General features: G+C 44.7%; 1 protein-coding gene across 2 annotated transcripts; it reads left to right on the forward strand.

Moving 5' to 3' along the window:
• Positions 1-389: 389 nt before the first annotated feature.
• On the forward strand, positions 390-9,092 carry HSP90AA1 (heat shock protein 90 alpha family class A member 1). 2 transcript variants are annotated; one of them, XM_075151073.1, is made up of 11 exons: positions 390-807; positions 2,376-2,534; positions 2,632-2,998; positions 3,532-3,665; positions 4,148-4,456; positions 5,174-5,339; positions 5,630-5,820; positions 5,954-6,101; positions 7,128-7,396; positions 7,815-8,148; positions 8,345-9,092. In XM_075151073.1, exons 2-11 carry the CDS (start codon positions 2,376-2,378, stop codon positions 8,452-8,454), a joined length of 2,187 nt encoding a protein of 728 aa, XP_075007174.1. In that variant the 5' UTR covers positions 390-807; the 3' UTR covers positions 8,455-9,092. The 2 variants fall into 2 exon arrangements, with proteins under 2 accessions (XP_075007174.1, XP_075007175.1); XM_075151074.1 differs by having other exon boundaries at positions 726-989.
• The last annotated feature ends 2,584 nt before the right edge of the window (positions 9,093-11,676 follow it).

Genomic DNA, 11,676 nt, shown 5'->3' on the forward strand with positions numbered 1-11,676 from the left:
CTCTGATCCGCCCGAGGCCGGGCGGGCACAGCGCGGCCGCTGCGGCTACGAAGCGGGGCAGGGGGCTGAGAGCAGACAAGGCGGCTCCCGCCCCGCGCCCCGATTCTAGGCCCTTCTCTCGGCGGGAGTGGGCGCGAGGACCCCTCCACCTTCCAGGCCCTTCTCAACAGCGCAGCGGGAGGCGCTGGGGGGCAGTGGGGGCAGCCAGCCCGGCCCCGCCCGCTTCTAGGACGTTCTGAGGGGCTCAGGGCAGCCAATGACGTCATCCGCCGGTTGCGCAATCCCCCCGGACCCCACCCCCTCAGCGCCGCGCGCTCCCAGCCACCACCCCCTGGCGGCCACTGCGCATGCGCCCGCCTGCCACCTCCCCCCGCCCCGCCTCCCCAGCCGAGCCGACGGTTGGACAAATGGGGAGCGGGCGCGCGCGCTTATTCAGCCGCCGGCTCATGCGCAGACCCCACCCCCGCCCGGACAGCGGAGGCAACTGGAAGACGCTTGCGCGAGACTCGCGCTCTGACGGGCGCCTTTCGCGGACAGCTACTATTGGCTGCGAGAGGCTCTATCCCGCCCCTTAGCGGCGTGGCGGGGAGTCTCCGCCCCCATTCCGCCCGTCGCCCCCCACCGCCGCGCCGCCCCCTCCCCCGTGCCTGTCAGTGAAGGTTCCCGATGGTTCTGGAAGGAGGCGGCGCCGGGCGTATATAAGCCAAGCAGGCGGCGGGGAGCGCGCACTAGTGGAGGCACAGCGGTGAGGGTGTAGCGCGTTCGCAGCTTCGGTGAGGAGACCAGCAGCCCTTCCCCCCTGCAAAGGTGAGCGGTGGAGGCGGCTGTGGCGGCAGCCGGTTATACACAAGGGACGGCTCTTCCGAGGGAGCGTTTTTCTCAAATGCCAGCGGTTGGTGGATGCCTCCGCGTGGTGCTGGGGGATGATAGAGGGAACCGCGTGGTGCAGGACGTGCCTTTCCCCTTTCCCCCTTTAGTCCCCGGTAAAGGTGAAGTGGGCTCGGAGGGGTATTGGGTCTCGAAGTCGGGGTACGGCTGAGGGGGGGTAAGGTGCTAATGCCTCCGAAGTCCGCATTTTTTTTTTTTTTTTTTGTCTCCGGAGTAAGGTGGTGGAGAGGGGGAAAAAACAGCAGGCAACTCCTAGTGGGGGGGTTCTTCCGCTAGCAGAGCTGGGGGAGGGAGGCGTAGGTGGCGGGCGGAGAAGGCTGTTCCTTGTTGAGGGGTGTACATGCAGGACTAGCTCCTCCTTCGCAGGGGTGCAAGGGGGGTAACCCGACCCCGCTTCGCTACGGAAGGGTAGTCGGGGGTGGGGGGGGCGGCGAGGGAGCTTTGCGCTCAATGAATGGGCGCTCGGCCATGAGGGCGCAAGATGGAGGGAGTGTGGCGGGCGGTCTTGTGGGGAAAGCGGCTAAGGCAGGCGTGGGGAAGGAGCGGGGGAAGGGGGCTGTTCGGCAGTGCACCCCGCTCGCGGGGGGCGGGGGGTGCGCGCTGCGCGGGGCCGCTGCTGACAGGGAGTGGGTGGAGGGGGGGGCGGTCGGGGAAGGCTCTGGCAGTTTCTAGAATCTTTCATGGTTCCGAGGACAGCCTGCAGGGGGCGCTGCGCGGCGGCGCGCGGGGAGGCTGCTCCCGCCCGGAGGCTCTCCGAATCGCTTAAGGGGCGCCGGCCTGACTGGGGCGTTCGGAGCCACGTCTGATAGCTGATCGATTTACTTTATTTCTTTCTTTGTTAGCGTTTTAGTTAAGGATTACAGTATTGCGTTTGGTCTCCATTCGTTCTGTAGCGATTGAAGTGGGGTCGTGGTGGGAGAGGTTTTCCTTTTCGAGTTGAATCTGTCGTTCCTGAGCTTCGAGTCTTGTAGAGGATATCCTAGGCAGCAAGTTGCCGGTCAAGTCCGGCTAGTCCATCAGTAGGACGGAGTAACGAAAAGGAAAGTACTACAAGTAGAGATTTTACTGTGAGAATCGACTACAGAGTAATGCAACTAATCTCTCAAGTGCCGGGCTACGTTCTTGGTTGCATTTTTCTTTTTTGTAATGCGTACTTGATCTGTGACGAGAGGAAGTAAGGGTCGTATATTAATTTGTAAATTAATGGAGGAGAGATGAAAAATCGTGTGTTACCCTAAATGGCGCGAACCAAAGCGAATGTAAAGCAAGTCTGTGTTAAAATCTTGTATCTAGTTTCTGCATTCCTTAAAATCCCTGAATTGTTACTGGTAGGAAGTAAGACTGGTGTGTGTGTGTGTGTGTGTGTTCCTGTGGTACTGTATTTGAAACCACGTAGTTAAATACCTTTATCTCAGATTGCCATTGTCGCTGCATGTAAAAGGGTATGTGCACCAAGCTGTTGGGATTTCAACTCCCTCTCCTTGCAGATGCCGGAAGCTGTGCAGACTCAAGACCAACCAATGGAGGAGGAGGTGGAGACCTTTGCCTTCCAGGCTGAGATTGCTCAGTTGATGTCTCTGATCATCAACACTTTCTACTCCAATAAGGAAATCTTTCTGAGGGAGCTGATTTCCAATTCATCAGACGTAAGTACCTTAACTCCTAGACTGGTTTGTATCAATAGGACTACTGAAATTCTTAGGAATAGTCAGGGAGTGTTAAAGCCTGCCTCTTCTCTTACAGGCTCTGGACAAGATAAGATACGAGAGCTTGACCGACCCAAGCAAGCTGGATTCTGGAAAAGACCTGAAAATTAACCTGATTCCAAACAAGCATGATCGCACTCTGACCATCGTGGATACAGGCATAGGGATGACCAAAGCTGACCTGGTCAACAACCTTGGTACTATTGCCAAGTCTGGTACCAAGGCTTTCATGGAAGCACTGCAGGCAGGGGCTGATATATCCATGATTGGTCAGTTCGGTGTTGGCTTCTACTCTGCCTACTTGGTTGCAGAAAAAGTGACAGTAATCACCAAGCACAATGATGATGAGCAGTACGCTTGGGAGTCATCAGCTGGAGGATCTTTCACTGTCAGACTTGATAATGGTGAGTATTAAATGTTTGTGCTCGAGTATGCTTTCTGAAGATTTCTAGCATTCAGATACTTACTCCGTGCATTGAAAAAGACGAAAACAACAGGTAAAACGGGTAGTACTAGTCATGTGTTAGATCAGCACAGGCACAGCTGTTCTCTTACCCTCCCAGCTTGAGTAACTACTGGTATATGATAAGGGAATGCCTGAAGTAAATAGGGCATTATGATGAAGATTAAGCTTTCAAACTTCACATGGAAATACTTCTATAGACTCCTGCAACAACTCTGTATACAGAAACTTGAAAGATGACGTGTCAACAGACTAATTAGTGAAAATCTCCTTAAGCTTATTTGAAATACATGCGGGGTACAGTAGGCTTAAGGAGGTTGATCTTAAGGCTGTTTCTGTACACAGAAGCTTACCTTTTCCCAATGGTGAAGAAATTACTGATACAGGAGTGCCTTTTTAAAGAAGGCTTATTTTAGAATTGGCCAAAGCCTACTCTGCCCCTAAACAAGTAAAACCTGTAAACTTCCCTTCTAGGTGAACCTTTGGGCCGTGGAACAAAAGTCATCCTGCATCTTAAAGAAGATCAAACTGAATACCTGGAAGAACGGCGAATCAAGGAAATTGTGAAGAAGCATTCTCAGTTCATCGGCTATCCTATTACACTCTTCGTATGTACTTGCTTTAAATACTAAATAATTCGAAGTATTGCCACCTTAAAACAAGTGAATTTTTGAAATTTAAGAAAGAGCAGTTTATGCATATTTTGTTAATTAAAATTGTTACAGATGTTAATGGATGTACCTCTTTTGAAATGCAGTTCTGTTAATTACAACTTTATTTTACAAAGCTAAGAAAAAATGTGTTTTACCAAGCTAGTAGTATCACAGTCTCCATAGCATTGAGTAAATTAACCACATGTTGATGTATTGTTAGTATAATGAAGCTAAATAGCATAAACTACCACATAAGCACATGGAAACAAAACACCACTTGTGTCTCAGAATGTAAGTCCTTAGTTGATTCCAGGAGGAAAACTTGACACCATGTTCACACAGTTTTGTGAAGCTTTGTGAGACTACAAGGGATACTGTAGGGCTGTTAATGAAAAAATTTAGAGGTTTCTCAATTGAACTAATGATCTCTTCCGTAGGTGGAGAAGGAACGTGATAAGGAAGTGAGTGATGATGAGGCTGAGGAAAAGGAAGAGGAAAAAGAAGAGAAAGAGGAAAAGACGGAAGATAAGCCAGAGATTGAGGATGTTGGTTCTGATGAAGAAGAAGAAAAGAAGGATGGAGATAAGAAGAAGAAAAAGAAGATTAAGGAGAAGTACATTGATCAGGAAGAGCTCAACAAGACCAAGCCCATTTGGACCAGGAATCCAGATGACATTACCAATGAGGAATATGGGGAATTCTACAAGAGTCTAACTAATGACTGGGAAGACCACTTGGCTGTCAAAGTAAGTTCTTGTCCTTCTTCGGGCACAATTGTTTGTTGCCACTAAAGCTGGAAGTTTGCTAAACGTGCTACTGATCTCTGAGGCCGTTGTCTCAGATCTTGCTGGGATAAGTTGCTTAGTATTTGGAGTCATACTGTTGTTCAGAACACTTCCACTATGTGAGGGTGACAGTTTGTGCTACAATTATTCTGGTTACTGTTAAGGCTGTGTTTATAACCTTAACCAAATACAAACCTCAGTTTATTATAAATAAAAGTAAGTGCAGAAGCCTTCCCAGTTTGTAGCTTTGTTACCAAATGCAATTGTAAAATTTAAAGTAGATTTCAAATAAATGTAAATTCTTTGGGTTTGACGCTTAGTTCTGAAAAGGCCTGCAGCTCAAGGGGATGGGTAGGTGAGATGTAATTGTCATTTTCGTGTGTCTGTAGTGGGAAGTGCTGTAAGAATACATACGCTTCCTGAAGCCCGGTATATAATACAGGGAACTAAATATGTCTTCTGAATGGATCTACTTGCCTGGTAACAACTGAATGGAAAGAACTTCGATATGTCTGTCTGGAGAATGTGCTTGTTCCTGACCAGTGTCTTGCCTACTATGTTGAGTTTTTTCCTGAAATCTCTGTTACTGTTTGGTTTCTCCGTTTGAAGAGCTGTTAAAGGGTTACTAAAGTGAGAGCCGTAGAAACCAATTAAAATGATCGTCTTGCTTTCTCACAGCACTTCTCTGTGGAAGGGCAGTTGGAATTCAGAGCTCTCCTGTTTGTCCCACGGCGTGCGCCCTTTGATCTGTTTGAAAACAGGAAGAAGAAGAACAATATTAAGCTGTATGTACGCAGAGTTTTCATCATGGACAACTGTGAGGAACTGATCCCTGAATATCTGAGTGAGTATGTTTTTGAGGAAGGCATTTCCCAAAATACTAGAGAAACTGTTTAGGAACTTTGTAGTTTCCCTTCATATTTAAAGAAATCTGGGAGGGGGAAGGCTGAGTCCTAAACAGAGCTGATCAGGGAAGCATCTGAGCATTTGAAGAAAGTAGTATTTAGTTTTGTGTTGTCTACAATTCTGTAGAAACCAATTCATAATTTTAAAAGGGCAAAGCCACATAGGTGGTGAATGGTAACCTTGATTTCTTTGAGACCTGGAAAGCTAATTCTCACCATTGTCTTCCAGACTTCATGAGAGGTGTGGTAGACTCTGAGGATTTACCTCTGAATATTTCTCGTGAAATGCTGCAGCAAAGCAAGATCCTGAAAGTGATCCGGAAGAACTTAGTGAAGAAGTGCTTAGAACTTTTCACTGAGTTGGCTGAAGATAAGGAGAACTACAAAAAGTTCTATGAGCAGTTCTCTAAGAACATCAAGGTTTGTAGTCTTTCTGCTTAATAGTATTGTCTGTAGAAGCTACAGATTTTTGTTACGCCTGAAATATTAAATTATCACAGTTTAGCACTTCCCTAAAGGAATCATTAATAGTTTTTATCTTCTACTTTTGTAGCTTGGTATACATGAAGACTCCCAGAACCGCAAGAAGCTCTCAGAATTACTGAGATATTACACATCTGCATCAGGTGATGAAATGGTTTCTCTGAAGGACTACTGCACTCGGATGAAGGAAAACCAGAAACATGTCTACTACATTACTGGTGAGTTGGTAACAGAAATTGTCTGTAAATGCAGGTACCTATGTAGGGTTATCTTTTTGGGTTAGAAAATGGAAAATAACAATGGCAATTCTCCTGGTGAATTTAGAAAGAGAGAAACTGGGGGATTTTAAGGGAAAAAAGCGACAATGTAATTAATTCTGTAAAAGCAGTTACATTTTCACTCTGACTAAGTTACACTGCTCTCCAGAATGTTAATTGCGGTGTCAGTTGAGTATGTGATTGAGAAACCTTAGCATGTCTCCTGAGAAGACAGAACTTGCTGTGTAACTTCCACCAAATCTCTAAGTACTATAGTATTTCTGAAGTAAGTGGATGCTGCACAGTGTTAAAACCATGTAAAGTAAAATTGTAGTTACGGTTCCTTAATATGGTACTATGTCCATGAGGACAGCAGAACTGGCCAGAGGTAATTACCTTCTCTATACTGTAAACTCTGCCCTTGCTGGGAGTGCTGCTCAAGATGTTCCCTGTTGATGACACTGACTGCTTCAGTGCTGACTGCCGTCCTTAGGAACTGTACCATTTAATGAGCTATTAGAGTCTTTGAGGTGCCTTTAAGATAGTTTTGTGTTCTGGCTTTAGCGAAAAAATTTGGCCAGGAGTATCTGAAATCTTAAGATCTAATGCTCAAACCAGTTTAATTGACTATTTGGGCATCAGATATAAAGGCTTTTTTCAAAAGGTAAATGCTGTACAGGGCTTCTCAGTTTTCCTCCTTGGCAGGAATGGGAAATGTTTCTTAGCTGGCATTTCAGGAAATGGAAATTCACTGTCAAACCAGTGAAGTGTTGCAAGCTGTGGTGTCAGTTTGAAAGGCTTGAGTCTCTTCAGGCCAGCCTAATCTTTGCAGTAGCTTCTTGTACCTGTTTTTTGCCCCTTTTTTCCCCTGGTAAGGACATTAGGCATCACTGGAAATGTTGCATAGGCTCTTCCAGAAAACAAGCAAGCTGCCATGCTACAGTGCTGAGGCTCAAACCACAACTGTGGCATTCTTGCTTCTTGCAGGTGAAACAAAAGATCAGGTGGCCAACTCTGCTTTTGTGGAGCGTCTTCGCAAACATGGCCTGGAAGTGATCTACATGATTGAGCCTATTGATGAGTACTGTGTGCAGCAGCTGAAGGAATTTGAAGGCAAGACCCTGGTTTCTGTAACAAAAGAGGGTTTGGAGCTTCCAGAAGATGAGGAAGAGAAAAAGAAACAGGAGGAGAAGAAAGCCAAGTTTGAAAACCTTTGCAAAATAATGAAAGATATCCTTGAAAAGAAAGTAGAAAAGGTAACTAGTAGTACTGAGTTTGTCTATATATAACGATTTGTTTAATTGTTCTGAAATGAAGTTGCTGCAGCGAAGGCTCAGATAACAATGTCTGTTACAACTGCCTTTTCTGAAAGACATCACAAGACACAGCTTTACAGATACAAGGTGTCTTTGTTTTGACTTTTAGTGACGCTAAGTGGTTCTCTTGAGTTGGTATTGCAAATTCTTCAGCTCTGTCTCGTGAGTCTTGGGTCTTCCATGACATGCAGCAGCATTTCAAAGTTGAACCTTGGTTTACGGTTGGACTCCATGATCTTAAAAGGTCTTTTCCAACCTAAATGATGCTATGGTTCTATGAAATCAGTGGGCATAGTAAATCAAGTTTACATGGTGAAATGTTAAATTACAAACTTCTGCTTTATATTCACTTTTCTAGGTTGTTGTGTCCAATCGTTTAGTTACTTCTCCATGCTGTATTGTAACAAGTACATATGGCTGGACTGCCAATATGGAGAGGATCATGAAAGCGCAGGCATTAAGAGACAACTCCACAATGGGATACATGGCAGCAAAGAAGCATCTGGAGATTAATCCTGATCATTCCATCATTGAAACACTGAGGCAGAAGGCAGAGGCTGATAAGAATGACAAGTCTGTGAAGGATCTTGTCATCTTGCTGTATGAGACCGCGCTCCTGTCCTCTGGCTTCAGTTTAGAGGATCCTCAGACACATGCCAACCGCATTTATAGAATGATCAAACTTGGCCTGGGTGAGTTAGAATTCTGTCCTGTCTCTAGTAGACTCTGGGTGTGGTTACATGCCCTTGTATGGAGTGTCTGGAGATGACCTTGGTGCTTCTTTGTACTAGTGGAAAAGGGGGAACCCTCAGATCAGGTGAAGTGCAAAGGAGAATAAAGCGTTGAGTTCCGATCTCGGCATTAATGGTACGTGTCTTTCCTGAACAGGCATTGATGAAGATGATACTGCTGCAGAAGAAGCTAGTCCAGCAGTTACTGAGGAGATGCCACCTCTTGAAGGAGATGATGACACATCACGCATGGAGGAGGTGGATTAAAACAGTTTACAGGAACTCATGAATGTTTCCTTGGCTAATATGAATAAGTTATATTTTGTATATTATGAATGTTACCTGCCAAAAAAAAAATCTTTGACACTTTGTCTGCATTCCCTCTTTATATTTATTTTCAAAGATGTTATACCTTTATTTTTGTTACATTGCTTTTTCAGCTGATGTGAGATACAAATGCCATTGAGGGAATATTTTCTTTAACACTGTACAACCCTAAACAGGCAAGTAAGGAGTAGTTATTTTTGTCTGTATTAGCTGGTTGCAGGTGGCAGGGCTTTTGACTTATTCTTAATTGCCAGAAATGCAGGAAAGAACTAATAAAGATGGTATGACATCAGGATGTTCAAGTTTGTTTAGCGTTATACAGCTCTTCAACTCTAAACATGTCTAACATACGGTACCTAGTAACTAGGTATCTAGGAGAGCTGAAATATTTGGGGAAGCTTTAACCCTTTTGCTCCTAACAAGGTCTTGATGTTTAAAGTTGTTTTTTATACTGTTTAAGGATTCTGGATTGCACTCTACCATAGAATAGAATCCACTGTAAATCTCTATTGTGACTTATGCAACTCTGCATGTACAGTTCAAACCTAGAACTGTAAGAATAAAAGTGTTAAGAATGAGCTGTGTCACTGATTTGTCTGTTAACACTCGGAACAAAGCCTGCTTGTTCTTGTCATCGGTTGCTGCTTTGAATCTTGAGTACTAGCTGCTGTCTTGTTAAATCTGTAGTTAATACTGAATGTTCTGCAACGCCACTACAAACAAGTACCACATCAAAGCAAAAAAGTCAGGCAGTTCTCAAAAATCTTAAGACCATTTTAATCTGAAAAACTGGTTATTTGCCTCAAGTTAGGTTTGGCTGGTGTTGATATTCCAGCAATTTTTTTGAAGACTTTGCAAATGGAGCTAGGCTCCGGAAGCTGCAAGCCTGATTGATCATGCTGTTCTGAGGTGATGAGTTTGCATGTGAAGTGAGGTGGTCAGCACTACGTTGTACAGGCTTTCAAGAAACTACTAGTGGTGCCTGCATTCTGTGCTCCTTGGCCTTCCTCTTTGAAGGAGAGTAGTGAAAGGAAATGGGAGTTGTGTTAGCCAAGCAAGCCTTTGCAGATCAGATGCCCTTCACTGACTTTGGATAGATACCGTAGTATTTACAGCCAGCTCGAGTTTAATGTACTCATTAGGGGGGGAAGGGGTAGGGGCAAGTTGCATCTTGCCCCTGTTCTCTGACAAGTCTTGATTTAGTTTACTATTTCTATCTGCTCTTACCTGTCTCATAACCAATATTTGAGCTCCATTTCCCAGTGTAAAGTAATTTACATATGACAAAGGTGTGTTGGCTTTTTTGTAATGAGGTGAAAGGACAGTATCTTTCAGGTGTCGAAAACAATCCGCTTCCTGCAAGCTAATTCTACTACTAAAGTAGTTTGTTGCACAAGTTCTGCCTTGCTGCGTCAAAACAGCACTTCTCTGGGTGTGGGGAGAGTCCAATTCATGCTTTACTCCTAGGTTAGAGCAGTGGGTGTACTAACGCAGTTTTGCTGGCTGATGAGTTGTGGCCTTCTGGCAGTCACTTCAAACTGATGTTTTTGCATGTCAGTTGTCTAGAAGGATATGCTCGCGTTCTTGCAAATCATTCTGAATTCTTTCTCCAAAATGAAACTAAGGGATTGGATATGAAAACAAAAAACTGCTTCAGTACTGCTTACACAGTTGCTGAAGGCTGCCTGTTTTTTCTACATCCCAACTGGTCCACTGAAGCTTTCCTGTGTTCTTTAGACCATGCTTGTATTAGATCATGTTACTCTACTTCCATAGGGAGATGCTCACAGTAGTGACTGAGTGAGGAAGTAGATGCTACTTCCCTTCTGTGGTTCAGAACCTAAGTTTATGGAAGGAAACATGTCTTCCAAAGATACTTTCCTCCTACAGTTCCCAGTGCTTTATGTGCCCTGTCACATGTCCAAAGCTTGTTCCAGCTCTTGGTGACTAGAGGAATTGCCTCGTGGCACCTACAAAATAGCTTGAAGTCATAGGTCACTGCATGTGAGGCGTTCGTCTTCCACACCTGTCATACGTGTCATGGCATAAAATGTCCAAAATCATTCCAAATTATGGGTATCTCAGACTGCAGAACAGATTGGTGCCTACCACGTTAGTGAAAGTTAGAAGCTAGGTGAAGGTAGGCAATGTCAAAACAAATCCTTGGGCAGTGAGGCAAGAGGTTCGGATCCCGCCATGTCCTGCCTGGGGCCAGACAAGAGCTACTTAAACCTCAGTGTCACCATTTCCAGTCAGTAGTGTTTGTTCTGTTCGAGGCAGTGTGACTGGGATGAGATGTCTTTCATGCATTCCATTACCTTCTTGTGCCTTGGTAATGAATATACTGTTGCTATAGTAATGAATATGACATCAAAACATGCAGTCTTCTGGCTTCTGAGGAGTTGCACAGTTGAAAACGTGTGTACATCAGTACTGACTCGCAGTTTGGTGCATGGATGACAGAAACGATGATCAGAAGGTAAACCCTTCCATCTTGGTGATGCTCAAATGTTGAAAGCTATCAGGTTGACAGATTTCAGTCTGCTTCAGGTAATTTTTCCAAGGCCTCACTGGCAAAAATTCTTATTCAGTAGTATTGTACCAAAACTAAGGACTTAAAAGCAGGTGGATTTTAAGATGTATGTCTTGTGACTAAAATCTGTTTTACAAGACTTTTATAATATGTAAAACATTGTAAAAATATCTTTGAATTAGTATGTTGAGATCTAAAATTTACAGTGACAAAAGACGCTAAAGGCAGACCTTTCCCGTTGGGCAGTGAAGTGATGGCTCAAGTCTTTGACTCAAATCTTTATCTCCCTTGAAAACTAATTTAGCTGTTAGAGAAGAATTTAGGTGAAACTTGTAGGTTATCCCCAGTATTTTTTGCCATGAGAACGTGTTGGTGTTTTGAGTCGTTGCCTGCGTTACACTGAGTAGTCAGGTCTTAGCTCTTGCACAAAGGACACAATGACAGCGGGTTTTGCTTTGGCGCAGAGCGCGGAGCTGCCCTCTCGTCTGCCAGCTTTTTGCTGAAATACATCTCGGGAAGCGAGGACACCGTTTCACAAGTTCTCTTGCTCAGCTACCTGTTGTAGCAGTTCACAGTCTTTGTTTCTCATGTTTTGTTATTGTTTTAACAGTAGATAAAAGTGTTGCAGA

Source organism: Calonectris borealis, chromosome 5 (assembly GCF_964195595.1).
Source record: "Calonectris borealis chromosome 5, bCalBor7.hap1.2, whole genome shotgun sequence".
NCBI classification, from domain to species: Eukaryota; Metazoa; Chordata; class Aves; order Procellariiformes; family Procellariidae; genus Calonectris; species Calonectris borealis.

Bases quoted from the DNA above. Each gene is read 5' to 3' on its own strand.
- HSP90AA1 (XM_075151073.1), top strand. From the start codon at position 2,376: ATGCCGGAAGCTGTGCAGACTCAAGACCAACCAATGGAGGAGGAGGTG. The intron at 3,666-4,147 runs GTATGTACTTGC...TCTCTTCCGTAG, and splicing joins GCTATCCTATTACACTCTTC to GTGGAGAAGGAACGTGATAA. The intron at 8,149-8,344 runs GTGAGTTAGAAT...TTTCCTGAACAG, and splicing joins AATGATCAAACTTGGCCTGG to GCATTGATGAAGATGATACT.